This window comes from Crocuta crocuta, unplaced genomic scaffold, assembly GCF_008692635.1.
Source record: "Crocuta crocuta isolate KB4526 unplaced genomic scaffold, BGI_CrCroc_1.0 scaffold516, whole genome shotgun sequence".
In the NCBI taxonomy this organism is placed as follows: domain Eukaryota; kingdom Metazoa; phylum Chordata; class Mammalia; order Carnivora; family Hyaenidae; genus Crocuta; species Crocuta crocuta.
The window spans coordinates 104,066-126,621 of record NW_027529538.1 but is presented as its reverse complement, the minus strand read 5'-3'; the positions used below and the strand labels follow the sequence as shown (position 1 = coordinate 126,621).

Below are 22,556 nucleotides of genomic sequence, written 5' to 3'. Positions count from 1 at the left end.
ATGTTTGAATACATCCCATAGGATGGTCTCCCTCATCTTCTCATTAGCCATACGTACTTAAATATCATGCCATTGTGATCTTGACTTCCTCTTTAAGCTGAGAGTTATTTAGGAGGAAGATTCAAAATGTATAGGTAGGCTTCTTTGTTCATGTTTGTTTCTAATTTATTTGGTTGTAATTTTGTTGATTATTTGTGGAATTCATGGGATTCCATCAGCTTTTCTTTGTGGTAAATTATGGCCAATTTTTATAAATATTTTATATGCACTGGAAAAGATTTATTTTTATATTCAGGAGATGGTCTGACATACTCAGGTTAATTATTGATTGCGCTATTCAGGCCCCAGTACCATTCAAAGTCATGGGTCTTAAGTTTCTTAACCTATCCATGATTAAATACAGAAGTTGACAATAAGGATCTGGAAAGTTTAGAGCAATTTGACAGAGCTAACAATGCCGACTGAGTCTAAAACAAAAGATTGGGGCTTATATTTTATATCTTTCTTATTCTACTCTCTTATAGCTCATTTTCACTATGTTTTACATCAGTAATGGTCCTTGGTAAAATGGAAAGTAAACCACAAAACACAACTGTTCCTTCACTTAGGAAGCTTGAGGAACGTTGCTCTAATTTGATTTATCAGAGATCTTTTATTCACTCTTCACCCTCACCCACACAGAGGACACATCTGTATCCTCTTCTTCCAGGCCACTTGTCTACACCCCCTCCCCCACCACACATACAGAGCAAAGTCCCAGGAAAAGGGGACACTTTCAAAGACTGAGGGTTTGGGTCGCTGAAGAGGGCTGTCATGCAGTCTCTCTCCAATGGCAGATGCTGCCTCTTTTGTAGACTTCACGGTCCTAACATCAGCCCCAGGACAAGAGGGATACACTCATATCTGCTACATCATTTCGTCCCCACAAAAAGCTGAGATGTAGCAGGAGGAGATCGGAAAACTCAAGCCTGGATTGGTGTTTATCCTGGTCTTCTAACTTCATTACTCCCTCGTGAGGTTCCGGGGAAAATGAAATGAGCCAAGTCACAAGCGGCAGTGAAAGCTAAATCACTTCGACATTTCACAACGTTATACGCACATGAAGAAATTCAACAAAATGATAGGAGGGGAAGATAACAGCCAAACGCCATCTTGGCCTTCTTTACTATCCTGTAACTAGGCTTGGAAAAGCTGTTCAAGGTGAACCAGCTGGTCGCACCCGGAATAATGGAATTTATGAGCCATCTCCTTTTCAAATACATTTTGCATCTGAATTGTATTTACACTCTGTTCTAAAAGCCTGTCTTGTTTTTCATCCTATAACCAGAGAAAAAAATGAGTACTTGAATTTAGAGCAAACTACTTCTTTCTTCCAAATGGTATGCTCTGGAAAATGAAGAAATGCACTCACAGTTAGAGAAGCTCAAGCAAATAAAAATTTCTCTTTCTTTTTTTAAAAAACATTTTAATGTTTTTTTTTTTTAATTTATTCTGAGAGAGAAAGAGACAGCGTGAGCAGGGGAGGGTCAGAGAGAGAGGGAGACAGAATCTGAAGACAGGCTCCAGGCTCTGAGCTAGCTGTCAGCACAGAGCCCAATACAGGGCTCAAACCCACGAACTGTGAGATCATGACCTGAGCCAAATGCTTAACCAACTGAGGCACCCAGGCACCCCTAAAAATTTCTCTTTCAATGATTCTTTGTTTAACTCTCCATGACTCTCATTAGCCTGTTTCTTTTTTTTTTCCTTTTTATTTATTTCTGAGAGAGAGAGAGAGAGAGAGGGAGAACGTGAGCAGGGGAGGGTCAGAGAGAGAGGGAGACAGAATCTGAAGACAGGCTCCAGGCTCTGAGCTAGCTGTCAGCACAGAGCCCGACGCGGGGCTCGAACCCACGAACCGTGAGATCATGACCTGAGCCTAAGTTGGATGCTTGACTGACTGAGCCACCCAGGCGCCCCATCATTAGCCTGTTACTGATAAGGCCACTGCCCTTGAAGAAATTATCAAACTCATTCCGGTGTCTCTGTGCTTCGTGAGAACATTTGTATTATTTTAAGTTCTTACTTAGTGTTTCACAAATGAATTATGAAAAAAAAAATTATTTTTAGCCTTTTGCAATTACTAAAATAAGGAAGTGGTTTCCATTAAAAGTTACGGGAGATTTCACAGTGGATTTCTATTAGAATTACACTGAAATTTCTTGAAGTTGAAGCCAACGGTGTAAAGTTTTAGCCACATCTGTCTCCAAGATGAGTTATTAGGCTGACTTTGATATCTGATAACTCTGTTTTGCTGAGTCACTGTAATCTGTTGCGGCTCCTTGGCACACTTTGCTTTGAATCCTTGATATGGGGCCTGGCCACCATGAGCGCTCTGTAAATTCCTTTTGGATGGAGCCATTCAACACTTTTTATGTTGCTCAGGCAGAGTGATTTTGTGGGCTGGTTTCTAAAACACTTGCATAAAGCTGACTGTATCTCCTGCTTTCTCACCTTTTCCCCCCCATAACACTCAAATTCAAAAAATGAGTCTTTTGTATGAATTAAGAATCTTACACGTTCACATCCTTTGACATAGCAATTCCATTTCTGGGAATTTATACAGAGAATAGAATCCTAGATCTGAAGCAGAGGGCCATATGCAAATATGATTATAGCAGGATTATGTACAGTAATAAAAGATTTGTAGTGTCCCGAGTGTCCATTAAGAAAGAAGTAACCAAGAAAGACTGAATGTTAACAAATGTTTATAAGACCACATAAATATTATTCACAGAGTCTGTTTTTGTAAGAAAAAAAGACCACAGAGTTGTATAAACACTATCTTTACATCTATATTTTAAAATATCCTACACATAATAAAAATGCCAGTGGAAAATACTAAAAACATTAATGATCTTGTCATAAAGTACTGAAACTATGACTGAAATTTCCCTTTCAAATTTTCAGGATTTTGCGCATTTTCTTTCATCAAGCACACATTACTTTTATCATTGAAAATCATCGCACATCTTATTTTTAATTAATCACTATATATCTTAGCCTTATTACAGGGACTACGAAAGTCCCTCGTCTGCTACATATTTGGATCTGAAGTAATAAAGTTATGTACGTTTCTCGATAACACAGAAAATACATGTACCTACTTATGTGTTTGGTTTAGACTGTGCAATCGCATTTCAATTTTAGTTATGCAAGAAGGGATAGAGACTTCTATGATGAGCATCACCTGTGTCCAAGTTTTAAAAGAGCATCAGGATCTTCAAAAGATGAGATTCAAGGTGTGTCTATAGAACAAGCAGAGAAAGTAAGACAGTCTTGGTGCAGGTCAGCCAGGGCGGCAGTGAGGGGAACACCACTCTTTTGAGTACACATCCCACTCTACGGGGATCTGCATGTGTCTTGCACTGAAAGATGAAAAATTCTTCCAAAATATCCTTGTTTGGTGACTATTTCAACTCATTTACAACAGTGAACTTCAGTGAAGATGCAAAGGGAAATTAGCTGAATGTGGTAGATATTTGCTTTTTCCCCTCTTCATTTGACATTCTCCTCCTTCTTGGTTGGAGCATGTCTTTCTCTCTGACCACTGTGGTTGCTTCAGAGCACGGGACTGCAAAATATTTTCCTATGTATTTTTGAGAAATGAAACCTGCTGTTTGAGGAGGGAATAATGGGTGGAGATGGTTTGCCCTCGTGGTTGTCATGAAACAAAAGTGGAATTATTTTGAGTCCATGATGGAACGCAACCTTAGGATGAACCAGACACATGAAGAGCAAGAGCAAAGGAAACCAAGTCTTTGATGATATTACGGAAACGGTGGATCCAGCCTCACCTAAAACCTTCCTGACCACTGGATTTTTAAGTCATGAGAGCAAAAAATACTTTTTATTGTTTATGCCATCGTTTAAAACATAGACCGTGCGTGTGTGTGTGTGTGTGTGTGTGTGTGTGTGTGTGTGTTTAGTAATCTCTATATCCAATGTGGAGCTCAAACTCATGACCCTAAGATCAAGAGTCACATGCTCTCTGACTGAGCCAGCCAGATGCCCCTGTTTGGGCCATTTGGAAGAGACTTTTAGGTTACTTACAATTACAAGGTTGCTATTTGGAACTGTGTGTTATTTTATTCTTACTTGAGAAAAGGAATGCTTATCAAATGAATGTCCTTAGTTAAGGGCAGTACTTTGATGCTGACTTTGGGTAAATGCAGACATCCATCTACTGTCATCAAGTTCTATTGATTAGACCTAAACAATTTTACAAGTCCACTTGCTTCTTTCCACCCTCTTGACTTTATCCTTTTTCAGACCACCTCCATGTTGCACCTGGGTCAGCACCATGCCTAGGTTTTTCCCTGCCTCCAGTCCATTCCCCGCTCTATAGCCAGGGTTTCTAAAGGATATAGCTGTTTCTAAAGGATAAATCTGATCATTTCTCTGTCCTGTTCAAGACCTTCCTGTGTTTCCCATTACTCTTAGCATCAAGTTCAAACTCCTTAACTATGACTCTGTACAATGGAGTGCTACACACCTGCCCAATCCCCTTCTCCTTCCTCCCCCCTCTCCACATCCAGGCACACTGGCCCTCTCTCTGGTCCTCAAATAAGAAGCCCCAGTCCAGCATGGACTCTTCCCTCTACTGGAAGATGCTTCCTTCCCATCCTTCCTGGTTGGCCTTTTCTCATCTTTCAGGTCTCAATGTGGACAGCACTTTCTTTGGGAAGCCTTCTCTGTGCTTCTCCATGGCCTCTTTTGCAAGTATTCTCTTCCACCACATTACAGGCCTATTGTATGACATTGCAATTGCCCAGCTCTTACTAGACTGGAAGCTTTATGAGGGCAGGTCCACGTTCCTTGCCCTCAGGCCCCCACCTGTAGCCCAGCTCTTGGCACAACATAAAAGCTTGGTAAACATTTGTTGAATGAGTTAATTAGAACATTATTCATCTGGCAAACCTGGCATGTAATGCCATAAATATATATATCACTGCAAAAAACCATATTGTGCATACATATATCTGTGTCTAATCCTGAAAGGTTTTTTTTGTTTTGTTTTGTTTTGTTTTTTTGTATTGTAACACATGGAGTGAAAACGGTTCCGGTTTTAAAGAAGTTAAAAACATGTCATTTCGGTTTTCATTTCATGAATCACAGAACGTGTGCCAATTTTCTAAGCAAACTGCTGTAACTCTGTTACGTGAGATGGTGTGGGGGAGAAGGCTTTAAAAATAGCTGACCGGATATCCCTCTTGGTGGCTTGGGTTATGTAAAAGTATTTTGTGTTAAGCCAATGTCTCACAATGGATCACTGAGCTTTGAAAAAGGCTGTTTGGGATCCTTTTTTCAGTGTTAAATATCTGCTTATAAACAGAATCAGGCTGAAAATCTCCTAGAGAAAGGGTACAATGTCCAAATGGTTATCACTTTTTAACTCCAGGTACTCAAAAAATTCCCATGTTAATACTGAAAGTGATTTAAAAAAAAAATAACAAAGTCCCTTAACAACCTAGTGAGAAAGAAGCCAGGGTTCTTATAAAGAAACGTTGTTAGATTTGGGCTTAAAATACTTTTCTATTAGAGCAGAACAATCAGATAGTATCTGGCATTATTAAATATTTATTTTAGTTTTTAAAAAGAAGTAATTTGGGGACATTGTTCTCATTAAGACTCCATAAAAGCAAAATGGTAGGGAATGTTGTTTCAGAGTTTGTTATGGACTGAATCCTTGGGCACAGCTGATTAGACCCAAGTAGATGAGTCTGTTGCCCTGTGATATGCCCTGACCCAAAAGCTATATCCAGGCAAAGATGGAAAGCTTAGCTGGACCCATCAGCTTCTCTCTGGAGTGGGGAATTAGGTGCTTGGGAGTGAGAGGTGAAGCCCAAATGAACGGAGAGAAAGGCAGAAGGGAGCCGCCCTGGCAGATGATGTGAATGAGCAGAAACCACAGGAAAGGACACATGCAAGGTAGAGGATGACACGGTTGGTTAGCTGGGGCGGGAGTGACAGCAACAGAAACTTCTACCGCGATTCTGTAATTCCCGCTGTTGATGGGACAATGAGGTAACGTGGTCGTGAAACCTGCATACTCCTAAAGCAATTTCGTCATGCATGAGCCCCGCCCATTTCTCTTACTGGCTAGAGTGTATATGTACAAAACATATGCTTCTTGAGATAGGAGAAGAATCTCTATTCCCCATCAAAAAAGCCTGGATATATCCAAGACAGCACACAGGCTCACCTGGCTTGCACACTGCAGCTCCCCGCTGCTGTACGTCCCCCTTGGCATGGCCATACCATTCGAAGCCCATTTTTGTGAAAGCACTGCCAAATTCACCAGTCTCATCCAGTTAGAGTCGTGTGATCTCCATCATTCCCCACCCCCACCCCCCATCCCTCCTCCAAGATGGCGGAAGGACCCATTCAGCATCTTGCTGCCTCAGTATCTGAACGGCTGCTGGGATCCCTGCTGCATGAAGATGGGGAATCACTCTTATCCTGGGTACCATGCACGGAGCTTGTAAACGCAAAGTGCTGTCATGATTACAGGATGGAAGAAATGCATTGCCAGGCACCTATAGTTTCACCGTGTGTACTGAAAATATCTTGAAAATGTCAAATAAGTGAGAAGACCTTCAATGAGAGCAGCCGTTCCAAGTAGTTTCTAACTAGCTACTTCCAGTGGAATTGTCTGTCCTATTGACAAGCACAAAAACTAAATTTTCATTCTCTCTACATTCTGGCTCTGTATTGATAGTACTGATGTATTACTTTTCCTGCCAAGTGTGTTTAAGACACCGTAAGTACTATATATAGGGCTGATTCTTAAATGCTTATTTCTTGATGGGTTCAAACATTTTTGGAGGATATAATTTAACAATACAGTTTGATTTTTGAATATATGTTTGCCTGGAGGCTTTTCTACGATGCACCTGTTTTCTATAGTGAATTATATTGATGATCAAACACTAGCTTTTATTTCCAATTAAATTAATTGTATTTTTCTTCAGCCTTCACACAATAAAGCCTAATTATTACACAACTTGTTACATAGATTCATATAGATTTTTGCATTGTCCAAAACATAACTGAATAATTAACATGAGTACATGGCAAAGTGAATCTATAAGGTAAATATTAATATGATTCTCAAAGTTGAGTTATGAAAAAAGAATTAGGAAGGGAAGCTTTATTATTCTTCATTTGTGTCCTGAAACAAGGATATTTTATCTCATAGAATACCTCTCAAAAATGGATAGTCTATACTTCCCGCATGGTATATCAATTATATTAAAATCACAAACAGGGAAGCCTGCTTGCTCCCTAGTAAAACCCAGAATCATCTGAGATGTGATGAGTGCAGATTCTCAGGCCACAGCATGAGGATTCTTGCCAAGAAATCTGCCTTTTAAAATAAGCTCCACAAAGGACTATTACACAGACACAAGTATGAGAAGTGGTCAAAGGCTTTCCTTCTGAATTTCACTTCTCTTTGTACTTCTTCCCTGTCTACTGATGGGCAATATTCACCCTTTTCTGTGGCGGCTATAATTGCACATGGAGTAGGGCCTCACCCTCGAGTCTCAAAAGGGCCAAATACACATAAAAGGCAAAACCAGTAATAGAATGATGGGAATGGGGGAAAACTGCTGCGCCGCCTGCTGACACATGAAATATAATACATCCTTTTTATATTTGAAGTTGAACACACGATCTTAAGCTTACTTTTATATTGCTCCCCCAGTAGTAGTGACTGGTTCACCACATACATAAGAGCAAACACGGCTTTCTCTCAGACAGCTAGAAGTCAACCAGACCATAGGCGATTTTTATGTGATCTTTGTACACGGACTACCAGCACCCAGTACTAACCACCTGGGGTAATGGCTGAGAGCCCTGGGGTAAAACACCTCAAGATACTCATTCTCCATTTAATCAGTAATCAACTAAACCTTGCATTTGGCCAGAAGCTCTTCACTTTTTACAATTTGGTTGACTGGATCCACTTCTCAAAAACAAATTCAACCTAATGTCAAAAGTCCAATGGAACAGCTATGCAGAGTAAGGGTCAAGAATGTGGACACCAGTTTAGAGAGAGTTTTTCCAAGATGTGCATAATGAAAAAAACAGGGTTAGATTTTTTTCTTTTTTTTTAGTAGGTTTTTTTTTTTTTTTTGAGACCTAGAGAGACAGAGCATGAGCTGGGGTGGGGCAGAGAGAGGGGGAGACACAGAATCTGAAACAGGCTCCAGGCTCTGAGCTAGCTGTCAGCACAGAGCCCGACGCGGGGCTCAAACCCACGAACCGTGAGATCATGACCTGAGCCGGAGTCTGACGCTTAACCGACTGAGCCACCCAGATGCCCCTAGATTTGTTTCATATACTTTCAAATGCTTTATTTGCTTTGTTTGGTATTGTGTATGACCTTCAAATGTGTTCAAATTAAATTGTTTAAAGCAGCTAAAAAAAATTATTGCTGGTGAAGAAAAGACAGGCCTTACAAAGCGAAAAGACATGTTTTGTGACAATAGACTTAGAAATGAATGCCAAAGGATAGCATGCAGCAAAAATTTTGACCAGATCCCTCTTGGTACAAAAGGTAAGGACCATAGCTGTTCAAGGGGCCTGGATGAGCAAGACAGGGGACGGAAACCAAGCTGGCAAGCGACATTACTTTGATGAGGGTCCAAGTCAAGTCGTTATTCCAAGTTACAACTTCTGGGAAGAGATAATATTTCGATAGTTACCATTTCTTTTATAGATTGATTGAGTCAACCTTGATGTTACCTGCGCTGGCACTCATGCTAGATGCATTCAAAACAGAAAGTGCCTCATAATTTGGTGATAAGCAATGATTAACCAGTAACTCAGTTCTCACATTCCCCCAGTCCGTCTTGGGCAACTGCCAGATCAGTTTCCTAGTGAGAGTTCACCCATGTGCACTTGTTGGCCTGAATTTGTTGCTCCTGAGGGTAACTCTCTCCTCACATGTTAATATAAGAGGCTTCTTGGCCAGGGGAGAAGGTTGCTGACCCACCAGTTCTGCTGGCCAGACTGTTGTCTGGATTCCTGAATCCTTGCCAGCGTTCTTTGGTGGCAAGCAACAGAAATTATTTAGGCTAACTCAATGATAAAAGAGGAATTTGTTGGAATGACATGGGGCAGCACACAGAAGTTGAAGAAAAGTTAAATAAACAGGCCTCAGAAAAGACCAGCCTCAGGGCTGTTGTGAGGATCAAGGTACAAAAACTAACGGAAAGTTTTTCAGGGCACCGCTGTCAGGATGAATAAGCTCCTTGCATTTTCAGTGGAAGATCCAAATTCCTGGGGGAGGGCACTTACTGGCTCAGCTGAGATCATGTGCCCACGCCCTTGGCAATGAGGGGATGACAGTTCCCTCAAGTAAAATCAACACGCTGCCACCAGAGGGGGACAGGACAGAGGTCAGGAAAAAAGAGCAGATGCCCAGGACACTCTATTTTCTGGTGTCACCTGGTTTCCATCTGCCCCCCTGTTGACCTTAGACATACTGTCTCCTCTTTGTTTAGGTTCTTCTGGCCAGATTTGATAACCACCAAGTTTGAGTCAATCTTCTACCTGGCCTGACTTAAAGTCTGAAGTCTGATGAATTCTAATGAGCCTTCTGATCTGTGTCTCCCAGGGCGCCTGGGTGGCTTAGTCGGTTAAGCGTCCGACTTTCACTTAGGTCAGGATCTCATGGTTCGTGGGTTCGAGCCCCGCGTCGGGCTCTGTGTTGACAGCTCAGAGCCTGGAGCCTGTTTCCGATTCTGTGTCTCCCTCTCTCTTTGACCCTCCCCTGCTCATGCTGTCTCTCTCTCTCTCCTAGAAATAAATAAAACATAAAAAAAAAAATTCTGATCTGTGTCTCCCTTATTCCCACCCACTACTTTGGTCTGGTCTCTGCTGGGAACATTCAGATGTTCCTGGGCCACAGGTTCTCAGAAATTCCCCAGATTCACCTTGTTCTTATGCTGGTAACATTATCCCTGGCTCTTTGGCCCCAAATGCTTATTTTAAGCAGAACCATCCAAGATGTTTATATATGTACTTCCAAATCTTAAAAAAATGGCAAAGCAAGCAAGCAAACAAACAGAACCACTCTATTTCCTTTGGAAGTGCATAACACTCAAGAATCTATTTACGCGGAAATTACTTCACGTGTGTTCAGAAGTCAAATCTTTCAAAAAGTCCAATGTCTGTGAATCCAATGTCATTAGGAACGATTCTAATTTATGTTTATTCCTGTTGGTAAACTGAAATAAAAAGTTAAAACAAAGACCTGGTGATATCATCAGGATCTCATATTAAAAAATGAATAGCCTGGTTGATCTCTCAGTTGTACAACAAGAGACTGTAAAGCAAAGTGTACAGTCTTTTGACTGCTGGGTTCTAGTAGGTAGAAGCCAGATGAAGCTTTGGTGAAATACTGGCCAATATCACCCTTCACCACCACGAATGCCTACTGAGCACCTAACATGCTAGGCACGCTGCTAAGCATTTACAGACATCATTGAATTTAATTATTATCATATATATGAGCCTATAGGTTTATATTATTATCCTCTTTTTACAAATAAGGAAAACAAAGTTCACCAACTCATCCAGGGCCACGCAGAGGATTCTGGGTGGCATGAGTTATGCAAAGACTGACTTTCTAACTATCATCTCAAATACATTTGTCTCTGTGAAAAAGTTTTGCAGGGGCCAAGGGTCCTCATAGTAAGATGGTGATAAATGATGGATTTAAGAGTTCAGGGAGAAAATATGAATGTAATTAAGAATCCCTTAATTTTATTCTGATGCACAGCTGTGCTCAGTTGTACTTCTCCAGAAAGCCCCTGATACAGACCACTGGGGATCACCTCATAGGGGACAGAGCTCGTCGTGGTGATTCGGATGTAGATCATCCCCTTCAACGTGCCTATTGGATTAGGAACCACCACTCCTGTGTTGGAAACACAAAGCACGCTCTTCCTCATAGTGAATAAACAGGAAAATTCTAGGCCAAGAAAAGCTTATAATAACAACAACAAAGATCCCACTCTATTTAGAGCAAGTCAGTGATTTATCCAAATGAAAAAGCACAGCAGTTTCAATGTGAAAACAAGTCTGGTTTTCATGAAGCTACTTCCTGAAGGTGAACTTTATTGAAATAGATTCCCAAGTAAATCATTTACAGTGTGTTAGCGGGGGGATGTTAAGAGTAATTAGTATTCGTCTTCTGTTTTTATATCAGAACATGTTAAACACTTTGCACTCGTGCTAACCTGATTAGACACAAAGTTCAGGAGTCCTATGTATGATGAGGTTCAAAAGGGTCCAGGTGACATTTTGTTTCAATAGGTGTAGGTCAAAATTCCCAACATTTTCCTCCTTTACAAAATCGTGAGCCTTAAGGTCTTTTCTTTATTTCCATTTGATTTTTTTTTGTGGCTGTATTTGCTTCTGAGGTTATAATGCAGTCATTATCCAATCTACTGAGGTTTTACTGTCATGCTTACCAGGTTACTGCACAACTTGATGTAGGGAAATCAATCTAGTTTAATTTCGATGCATGGTTTAAGGCAGACTGGCCTTCCAGAAACCTAGAAAAAAGTCTAAGAGATTCTAAGTCCAACTGTCACTTGCTGGAAGGTCATAAAAATGGGTGAGGAAAGCAAGAGGAGATAAACGGAGTGGTATTGGGAGAAAAAAATTTTTTTCGCTCTTAGGCACATTGCTCAGAAATGCTCCAAATGCCTGGAATGGCTTAAAACCAATGAGGTGCCCTATGGTAATGAGTGGGGGTGGGTCTTTGAGCCTATCTCCTTCCAGATTTGGAGCTAAGGGTGAGGGATGAAAAGGCACTGTGAAATGGTGAGCGGGTTGAGACGAGAGTCTTTATCTAATGCAAGACTGACTCTAGGTCTATAACAAAGAAAATAACTGGCAAAATCCATATTTTATTTGTGGCCATTAGCCACGCATCTCATCTTCAGTTCTGTGTTCTAAGAAAACCCCGGCTCTATCCAAGATATTCTTTTGGTTCATTTTTGAGCAGAGCTGAGATCACTAGAAGTCAATGGGGGAATGGGTAGATTATCATAAAGATAATGTGGGCAAAATTGACTAGTTCGGGAAATTTAAAAAAGTTAAATTGGGCTCACATCATACATCAAATCATATTTTGGATTAAGTAAAAAAAAGATGATAGAATATATATTAAAATGTTATCTCTAGTTATATTTCCGTGATAGGATTTGGCATGATTTTGCTTTCTTTTTGCTTACTAGTATTAAAACTGTGTCTGTCACTTGACAAGTAGAACCTGTGGTTAAAAAAAATAATAAAAAATCATACCAGCTGACTAATGAATAATTTTATTATATAAGTCTATTACAAAAAGATATATGGGCAAGAATTCATCATAGCTTTGTTTATTATATCAAAAATTTAGGCTAAAAAAACCTAAACATGGTATATAAACATGATGAAAAGTATGTAATCATTTTTTAAAAAATCTTTTTTAACGTTTATTTATTTTTTGAGAGACAGAGAGAGACAGAATGTGTGCAGGGGAGGGGCAGAGAGAGACACACACATACACAGAATCTGAAGCAGGCTCCAGGTTCTGAGCTGTCAGCACAGAGCCTGACGCAAGGCTCGAACCCATGAACCACGAGATCATGACCTGAGCCAAAGCTGGATGCTTAACTGACTGAGCCACCCAGGTGCCCCGCCATCATTTTTAAAAGATGTTTAATGAAATAATATAATGTCAAAAAAGTATACACAAAAATGCCTTATATCGTAGGATCTCATTTTTATAAAAATATACCACAATATTTACACTGGCTACCCCTAGGTTCTTTTACTATGAGTGCTTTATAAAAATATGCTTATCTATATATCTTGAATGTTCACAAATGGGCATATATTACTTTTATTGTTAGGAAAAAAAGATCAGCATAGAAAAAGTATTTTTGCTCAGTTAATCTGATCATTAGTTCCAGTGGCTTCATTATCAAACTTCCCCAGGAGCCATCCTCTTTAAAGGATATTTGGAAGGCCGCCTGGGTGGCTCAGTTGGTTAAACATGTGACTTCGGTTCAGGTCATGATCTCCCAGGTCATGGGTTCGGGCCCTGCTTCTGGCTCTATGTTGACAGCTCAGAGCCTGGAGCCTGCTTCGGATTCTGTATCTCCCTCTCTCTCTGCCCCTCCCCTGTTTGCACTCTCTCTCAAAAATAAATGAACATTAAAAAATTAAAAAAAAATTAAGGATATTCTGGGAGTGTCTTCAGCATAGTGTACTGTCCTTAAGGCAGGTGTTCGGTGAATGTGCACCAAGTGAATTTACACTTTCAACCCTGTTGCTGCCGATTACACATTAGTGGAATCTGAGGGAGGCTGTATGCCAGAGCTGGTTCATGGCTTCTCTTGAAAACTTATGCCCAAAAGCCTATACTTGAAAGATAAGAAAGGGCCAAATTTTTAGTATTAAATGTTACCCAGAGTTATCTCTATAACTAACAGGTGTTTTAGGCGAGGTATTTGGCAAGTCACCATAAAAGCAATGGAATCACTGGACGAATTTTAGCATCAGTATTTACATGGGGTGGTGTAAGGTAAATACACTCTTCATTTTTTAACGGGGACAGTGCTCAGGGAGGATGCCATTTCTGCTGATGCTTCCAAATAATGTTATTAGAAAATACCAGCAGCAAAGAATGCACTGAATAATATTTTTGAAAAGAAGATACTCCTTAATACATTCCAGGAAGTTGATACTGAGTCACAAAATAACAGGAGAATTAAATGAGTATAAGAAACATTTGGACTATTGCTTTGCTGAGATTGAAATTCATTCCTGTCTCAATACTACTTGGCATTTGTACAATGCAAAATGTGTTCAATTATATTATTTCTGGAAAGAGGAGGGATAGGTTTTATCTACCACGTTTTATGATGGAGGAAATGGAGAGTCTTGGAATTCAAGTGACTTGCCCCAAACTGTCACAATAGTGACCTTCTTCTGGCATAGGATGGGGGTGGGGGGAGGGCATACTGCTGCCTTGAATGATCTCTCTTGAATGGCGGGGTGTTCTGGATGTTCTTGCCTCCATGACTGCTCTCCAGGGCACTGGGGATGCTGCTCCTTCAGGTCACATGGGCTCTGAATGCTTTGTCTCTGAGAGGCCTCAGCAGGTCACAGCGGGGAGAAGATTTGAGGGTCCATGGGCACAGGACAGGCACATGCAGAGCTGATACATCTACCTGTTGGTTTTCTCCAGCGTACGCGCGGCCTTAGGGAACGTCGGTTCCTGCACGGGCCTGTACTCTAGCTTGCAATCAGTAGGAAACTTACCTGGCGAGGTTTCAGATACAGTACTGTTCTTAGGGTCTTTTTTCACTATCGGGAAGGGTTTGCAGGAATGCTTTTGCCTAACATGGCAACGTAAGAGATAATCCCGTCGGCATGTGTAACATTACCTACTACTGCTACCTAAACGCTAACATGGGCTCTGAAAGGGGTGGAGCTGGAAGCCGATCCAAGTATTACCAGTAACTGTACATGCTGCTTTCTGCCCTCACCCCAATAGTTTTAAGTACTTTTCTTTGAAGATGAGCTGTGCTTTCAAGCCACCAGAATCCTGCACTTTCTGGCTCCATTGTTGTTCCACAACTTATGGCTGTTACACCATAACGCCCACGTGTTCACTCTTCTGTACATTTAACCGATCTTTAGTCTTCCTTCTCAACTCCACTCAACATTTGCTTTCCCATATGTACCCTGTTATAGCATATCTAACTTTCTTGTTATTGCCTGTATCCTTATCTAAAGCCCTCATTTGGTGGCATGCTCCGTGAGGGTAGGATGGACCTTCTGGGTTTTATCTACCTTTGTTCTCAGCATCCTGCTGAATTAATGAATGATGTACTCAACATTTCACCTGGAAAATAAATGCTTTGTTTTTATTCTTGTGCCAAAGGATTCAAGAATCTACTAATTCTTTATTGCCTTTTTAGTTGTAGTGTTGAAAATACAATGTTGGTCCTGTTCCAAAAACACTCATTGAGGACTACTAATTCCAACGGTCCTGCCAAGAGTTGGATCCACGTGTGTTATGAATAAGACATTAACGCATGTCTTCCAGGAGGCCAGTAGGGCAAGCAACATGGAAATACATACAGCTCTTTCTAGATTGCAGAGACGAGTAAGACCACAGGAAGTGAAAGTATTTCATTGATGTTTTGATTGTAAAAGGGCATAGTTTCAGAAATCAGTTCTTTCCGAATAACCAAAGCATTTTAACAATCATCCTATCTCAAATAGTGCTTAGTTATTTAAATAATGAGTAAAGTGACATATGACACTCCTTTTCAATCATCTGAGAAGTTTTTAGTGAGAAAGAGTCCTACTGAAGAGCTGAAATAACCAGAACTCCCAATTCTAAAACTATATTTTTTCTAAGTTTATTTATTTTTGAGAAAGTGAGAAAGTGAGAGAGAATAGGGTAGGGGCAGAGAGAGAGTGAGAGATAGAGAGAGACATGGGAGACAGAGAATCCTAAGCAGGTTCCATGCTGTCGTGCAAAGCCAGATGCAGGACTTGAACTCACGAACCGTGAGATCATCATGACCTGAGCCCAGATCAAGAGTCGGATGCTTAACTGACTGAGCCATACAGGCACCCCCAGAACTCACAAGACTAAAACCTACTTCCTCCATTAATTTGATGAGTTCTCTTAGGTCAGACCCTTACCTGTAAATCACAAATGATACTGCCTTCTTATCTTACTCAGAAATGCACAAAAGCAGACCTTTGATAAGAAAGCATCTACACACAAAATTATTTAAAATATGATCTTAGAAAATGTTTGTTCTCAAGGAGTTTCCATGGTAGCTTTATTTCTAAACAATTGGAAATAACCAAAAAAACTCAAAGGGAAGGTGTTACTTAAAAAAGTTATTGGTACTAACTTACAATGAAGGGCTTTGTAGACATCTTGAGATGATACTTGTAATAATTAATACCTCAGAAAATTTTCACCAGCCCATTGTTAGGTGAAGAGGAGAATAAAAAAATAATGTGGTACAGAATAGACCAAAATGTTATCAGTAATCATCTATGGGTAATATGATTATAGGTAATTTTTATTTTTACATTTATGTTGGTACTTTTAGACATTGTCCAGGTGTTGAACAACACATAAAACTTTTTTTTAAAGCCAGCATGGGAATGCTTCAGCTTTCCTGATATTATACATAAATAAACAGAATAAAATTATCCTATCATCTAGTCAAACAAATACAATATTGTTGTTTTGGGTCTCTCCAGACATGCTTTGACATTAGATTCAAGGAAAAATATTATAAATTTCTCAACCTCACTTGTAGGATATTTCCTTGAGAAGTTCATGTAACAGCAAAATATCCTGGTGGGAAAAAATCCAGTGACCTGACTGTTTTGTCTACATAATGACAAATCTTCCCAAGGTTTCTAAATACACTTGAACTCATTTTTAAACATTGGGATCACTTCTTTAAGGAATGAATTTGGAGATACAATCTAATTAGTCAACATCAATCTTAAAGATAAATGGAAAATTCCTAACTTACCCCAGAACTATTGTCATAAAAGATCTTTATTCAATTTTATCTTACATAGGTCTGAGGATTATACTTTTTTTAAACCATTATCTCACTGCAATAATACCAAANAAAAAATCCAGTGACCTGACTGTTTTGTCTACATAATGACAAATCTTCCCAAGGTTTCTAAATACACTTGAACTCATTTTTAAACATTGGGATCACTTCTTTAAGGAATGAATTTGGAGATACAATCTAATTAGTCAACATCAATCTTAAAGATTAAAAATGGAAAATTCCTAACTTACCCCAAAACTATTGTCATAAAAGATCTTTATTCAATTTTATCTTACATAGGTCTGAGGATTATACTTTTTTTAAACCATTATCTCACTGCAATAATACCAAAATACTGAGAATATCAAATACTCTTTAAATGTGTATTTATGTGTGCATATGTACACACACATATATACCACCTACAATGATATGTGGAAATATTGTTTTGATAGCCTGACTGATATTGTATATACAGGACATCAGAATAGATTTTTAACCTTCCTTTCCGTGAACATAAATGAGTATTGAATTAATTGCACTGAATCAATTAACGGGGACAGACTGAGCAACTGCTCTGTTGATTTGGACTGGTTCTCCTCCATTTCTCTTTCTGACTGCCAAGGTACCAGAATCCAGAGAAAAAGCACCAAGACTTGCTTCCTGCTTTGTCACAGGCTAGATTCCCAAGGGAACAGTCAACCTCCACTGTGTGACAGTCACACAGATCTTTAAAATAGAGATCATGTCACAGTTCTTTCGAAACTCTCCAGTACCATCCCATTGCATCTTGAGGGACCCTCCAGAGTCCTTACCAAGGCTGGCACAGTTCTCAGACAATACTGTACTCAGGAATCAACTGTGGAGCTGATTAATATGCAGATTTCAGTCGGGACGGTTTGGGAAGGAGCTGCCCGCTGTGACATTCTGCCTTTCTAGCCAGCGCGACAGGAAGTGCTGTGGGTCCTATGAACTAGGGGCTCTTCACCTCCTGCTGGCAGGGCCTTAACTGGGTTTCATTCTTCCCTGGATTAGAGCCCGCTCTGGCCCGAACCAATGTCAGCTGGGACAATGGCTCTTTGGCCCACCTTTACCTTCTTGCCCTGGGCCTCACAGCCACATTTGGCAAATCCATATGTGTCCCAGTGAGGTTGAGGAGAGGATGACAGAGACAAGTCAACAGGAATGAAAGAACATTTTCAGCACCTCACTTTACACGTCGGCCCATTACCAAGTTGCAGTGTGAATTCATTACTCATCTGTTACTAATGCAACAACTTGTGAATAGCATAAACACACTACCTGGCCTCTTTTATTAAAATATGAATTTGTTAAGTGCAAACATTAAAACTACAGTCCTGTGGACTTATTCTACCTTATCCAGGGACCGGTCTCCCATCCTTAATTAGCACAACCATCATGACCCTGCCTCCTCTGACTCCCTGCTTCCCATTGCCTGCCCCACTTCTAGCAAAATGCCCAGCATTAGTGTTCCAGCATGGTGACTAAATTAACCCAGGGATTTTCTTCTTCTTTTTGTAAAATTTCTGTTGGCCTTGGTTTTATTCTTTGACAACCCAGAAGCCATAAAATTAGAAGCATCTCACCTTTCTCCACTATTGACAACCCTGGCCTGGACCATGTTCCTCAGCGCTTCCTACATTCCCGAGTCCCCATGTAAGGCTCATGGGTTATGTGAGCCAGTTCCTCAGAAAGGTTTTCCCCATTGACCTCTAGTTACAGTGAATGCTCTCCTTCTCCATCACCACATCCTATTCTCCCCTAGCAGGTACCACAATCTATAGCTATATGTTTGTTTACAGGTCTTGTTTCTCTCCCCTATTCCCCTGGATACGCTATCCCACCATAGCCAGGAATGAAGATTGTTTATCAGTGAATCGCCAGTACCTAGGACACATGCCTATGTCTCTGTCATATTATCTCCTTCCTGATTTCAATAATAATAATAATGATAATAGTAATATAATTGTAGCTAGACTATAAAAGCTGGGCATTGTGTTGAATACTCTATCTGCAATAGGTATAGTATCACCATTTTTAGAAAAGAAAAACAGATGGTTTTGGAAGTGACTTGTTTAAGGGAAGACTAAACCCCTTGCTTGGTTAAGTTGTAGTGATAAATTAGTTTAGAGTTCAAGCTGAAAGGCAAGGTGTGGCACGTTGGGTTTTAATGTATTTCTCCTTCTCTCTTTTCCTTTTGCCAAATGTTCACTGTTTTGTGATTGGTTTTCAACTCTTCGTATACACACCTTACTCATATTTTGATAATGGCACGATAAAATCAAATATGTACAAGTGGTAATTCACGCAGCTTTAAGCATGATGGCCAAAGTTGACTAACTTGATTTTCTGGAGAAAAGTTGTGCAGATAGTTAGGTACAATCCATGCTGACTTAGTGTCTTTAATTGTAGTTTGTCAGTTTAATGTGTGTTTACTTCTTTTTTTTTTTTAAGTTTATTTAATTTGAGAGAGAGAGGGAGAGAGAGAGAGCAAGTGCTAGGGGCACTTAGAAGAAGAGTGAGAACCCCAAGCAGACTCCATGCTGTCAGTGCAGAGCCTGATACAGGGCTCGATCTCACGAACCACAAGATCATGACCTGAGCCGAAATGAAGAGTTGGTGGCTCAACCATCTGAGCCACCCAAGCACCCTTTGACATGTGTTTATTTCTTATGACAAACAAGCAGACAAAATATGCTCCATTCAAAGATATGACCTTATGGACTAGATCTCCCTCTCATATCTGGATACCACCTATGTGGATCTGTGCTATCGAGGATGGTGGCCTCATGTAGCTACAGACATTTGAAATATAATGTACATACTCTGAATTAAGATGTTCTAGAAATGCAAAATAGACACTAGGTTTTGAAAACTTAATATGGGAAAAAGATTGTAAAATATCTACTAGTGTTTCTGACAATGATTACATGTTGAAACGATAAAATTAGGAATGCATTGGGATAAGTGAAATACACTGAAATTAATTTGACCTGTTTCAGCCTGGGTGGCTCAGTCGGTTAAGTGTCTGACTTCAGCTCAGGTCATGATCTCACAGTTCATGGGTTCGAGCCCTGCGTCAGACTCTGTGCTGACAGCTAGCTCAGAGCCTGGAGCCTGTATCAGATTCTGTATCTCCCTCTCTCTCTGACCCTCCCCTGCTCACACTGTTTCTCTCTTTCTCTCAGAAATAAATAAAAAACATTAAAAAAAATTAATTTGACCTTTTCTTTTTATTTTTTAATGTGGTTACTGGAAAACTAAAAGTTACACACATGGCTCATAGTTGTGGCTCACGGTACATTTCTACAGGCACTGGTACTTACTTTATCTGAACTTAGGAAAGCCTACAAAGTGGAAAACTATAGAGCCAATATACTTTAACTCACTCTTGGCTAGAAAATCTATCTGGAACCAGAGGCCTTAACTGGCAGTTGCAGAAGGAATCCCAAGAGGGATGGAAAGACTGACATGGGTGTTTCAAGAAGACAAGAGCCAGCAATGAGATCTTGTGAGATAAACACAGAACATGGAGTAAGAGTCTTTCTCATCTGATTTTTAGGGATGAAGATAATTCAGAGGGATTAAGTAACTGGTCAAGGCCATGGTGGTTGGGCTGATAGGGAAGATGTCTACCCTGTTAAGAAGTTGATATGATCTCAGTTTCCTTAGCTTCAGAAACTGAAAATGGTAGTCAGATAAATAACCTATAGTGCAAGTCTGTTATGATTAAAAAGTTTAGGCTGAGGGGCGCCTGGGTGGCTTAGTCGGTTAAGCGTCCGACTTTCGCTTAGGTCATGATCTCGCGGTTCGTGGGTTCGAGNATAAAAACATTTAAAAAAATAAAATAAAATAAAATAAAATAAAATAAAATAAAATAAAATAAAATAAAAAGTTTAGGCTGAGACCAGATATAAACTTGGTAGAACACAAATGCTCTGAGCACCATGTGTTTTTCCTGATCTTCAAAACTCTTTTGCTCCGTGGTCAAAGGCACATGGATGAAGGACCACAGGCCATTTGCAAACCAGACAGCCCTGTTTTTAGAATCGTACATGAAAGGCTTGAGGTTCTTTTTTTCATCAACTGCAATATTTAACGAAGTTAGCTTTGCTCAGAGTTAACACCAGACAGTAATCACTGTGCTCTGTGTAATAGGGCAAAGATTATAAAGGAAAGGCAAAGGTGGATTTTATTTAATTCACAGTTTTTCTGGGAATCATGCCTGAAAACGAACCAGCTACTACAACCCCAGAGAAATGTTCAAGAAGGAAGACTCTCCCGAGAGGGGGAGAGGCGGCTGAGAGAGGAAGCTGGTGGCTTTGCTGACATTGGCCTTGACCCCCCACCTCATCTAGTGGAAGTCAGAATGTTTGGAGGAAGCAGACAGTGGGAGGGCCTGGAGGAGGGTGGCCCTGAGAACACGAAAGGAAACATGTTTGGCGCTCCCCCCACCCACGCCATTACTGCAGAGGTCTATTCTAGTGGGAAACAATTCTTCTGGGAGCCATAGAACCACTTTGCTGTTTTTCTCCTCCCAGGATACAGCAGCCCCAATCTGTGAGCAGTGCGGTGAAATGGAGGAGGTGGTGCAGGCTGACTGATGAGAGGGGAGGCTCTTATTTCCCCCAAACTTCTCATTCACATTGTCTCCCCATGTGATCATCAATAGTCACAGAAGAAACAGGACAGACCCGGACCTTGAAATCATTGAAAAAGAATCAGAAAGTGATTGAGTATGAAATGAGTATGTGTAAAATCAGTAAAGGCACAAAAAATGGGGGAAAACCTACAAAAAAGACAGATAGATCCCAAAGCTCAGGTAGATTTAGACTTCAGAAAGGACTTCTGGGACAGTCATTGAAATTCAAGTTTAATGAATAAAAATAATCATAGTTAACACTTATTGAATTACTATGATTCATTTATTGATTACTATGTGACAGGCATGGTAACATATGTGTTAAGTGTATTAATGCTCATAAAATCCTGAAGTGAGTCTCTTACTTCCATTTTAAGATAAAGAAATTGAGACAAAAATTTAAAAGCTGATAATTAATAGATCTGGGGTTACAAACCATGTTGAATGGCTCCATCCAGAATTTTGCTTTTTCATCACAGAAAATTACAATATATTGAAACAGCAATCTACTGAAATTTCCAAACATCAGAAGAGAGAATTAAAAAGTGAAAGACAGGTGTGAGGAGGGTTCACAGGGTGCGGCACGGGGGAAGAAGTTCCTGACGCAGAAGCTGAGTATGCTACAAGTTGGTCTCAAGTACAGCTGACGACTGGTATGGTGGACAGTCTGGGTTAATCTCTACCTTTCAGGGCAGTTCTTCTGTTGGCGGGAAGAGAATTTATCCACTGGCTCCCATCACCCACTGGTCAAAGATTTGCCCCACAGGTGTTCATACCCTGTACCTCTAAGGTCCAACAGGGAGCCATGAGTAGAGTCTAGAGGAACCATGAGGCTGTTCCAGTCTGTGGCCAAGCTGGCAGCTGGGGAAAGTCGTTGCCCATAGACCAGGGGCAAGGTGGGGCCCAGGGGATCTGAATGGCACACAGAAGGCACCTCATATAAGGAGTTAGGAGAACTGGGAAAAAGATGAGAAGGTCCAGGATGCATCCTAAGAATGCCAGGAATAGAGAGAGTGGGGAGGGAGAAATACAAAAAAGGAATATCTGGGAATTTTGAAGATTTGCTGAAAACTATAGACTCTCAGATTCAATATGCACTGAGTCAGATACATCAAAAACAAAGGTGCACATACAAGTTAAATAACATAACTAAAAAATCTTGACCTAATTGATAATGATATATATATGTGTGTGTGTGTATATATATATATATATACATATATATATATACACTCTCA

At 40.2% G+C, this 22,556-nt stretch overlaps 1 protein-coding gene across 1 annotated transcript in view; it reads right to left on the bottom strand.

Annotated features, from left to right (window-relative positions):
* Nucleotides 1-22,556, bottom strand: part of COL4A3 (collagen type IV alpha 3 chain) — a 137,792-nt gene that overhangs the window by 106,155 nt on the left and 9,081 nt on the right. Inside the window, exons 4-5 of the mRNA XM_077761377.1 lie at nucleotides 22,102-22,230; nucleotides 20,623-20,762 (exon numbers count right to left, since the gene is read on the bottom strand). Of these exons, the coding sequence (XP_077617503.1) occupies nucleotides 20,623-20,762; nucleotides 22,102-22,230 (269 nt within the window). The remainder of the gene's footprint in view (nucleotides 1-20,622; nucleotides 20,763-22,101; nucleotides 22,231-22,556) is intronic.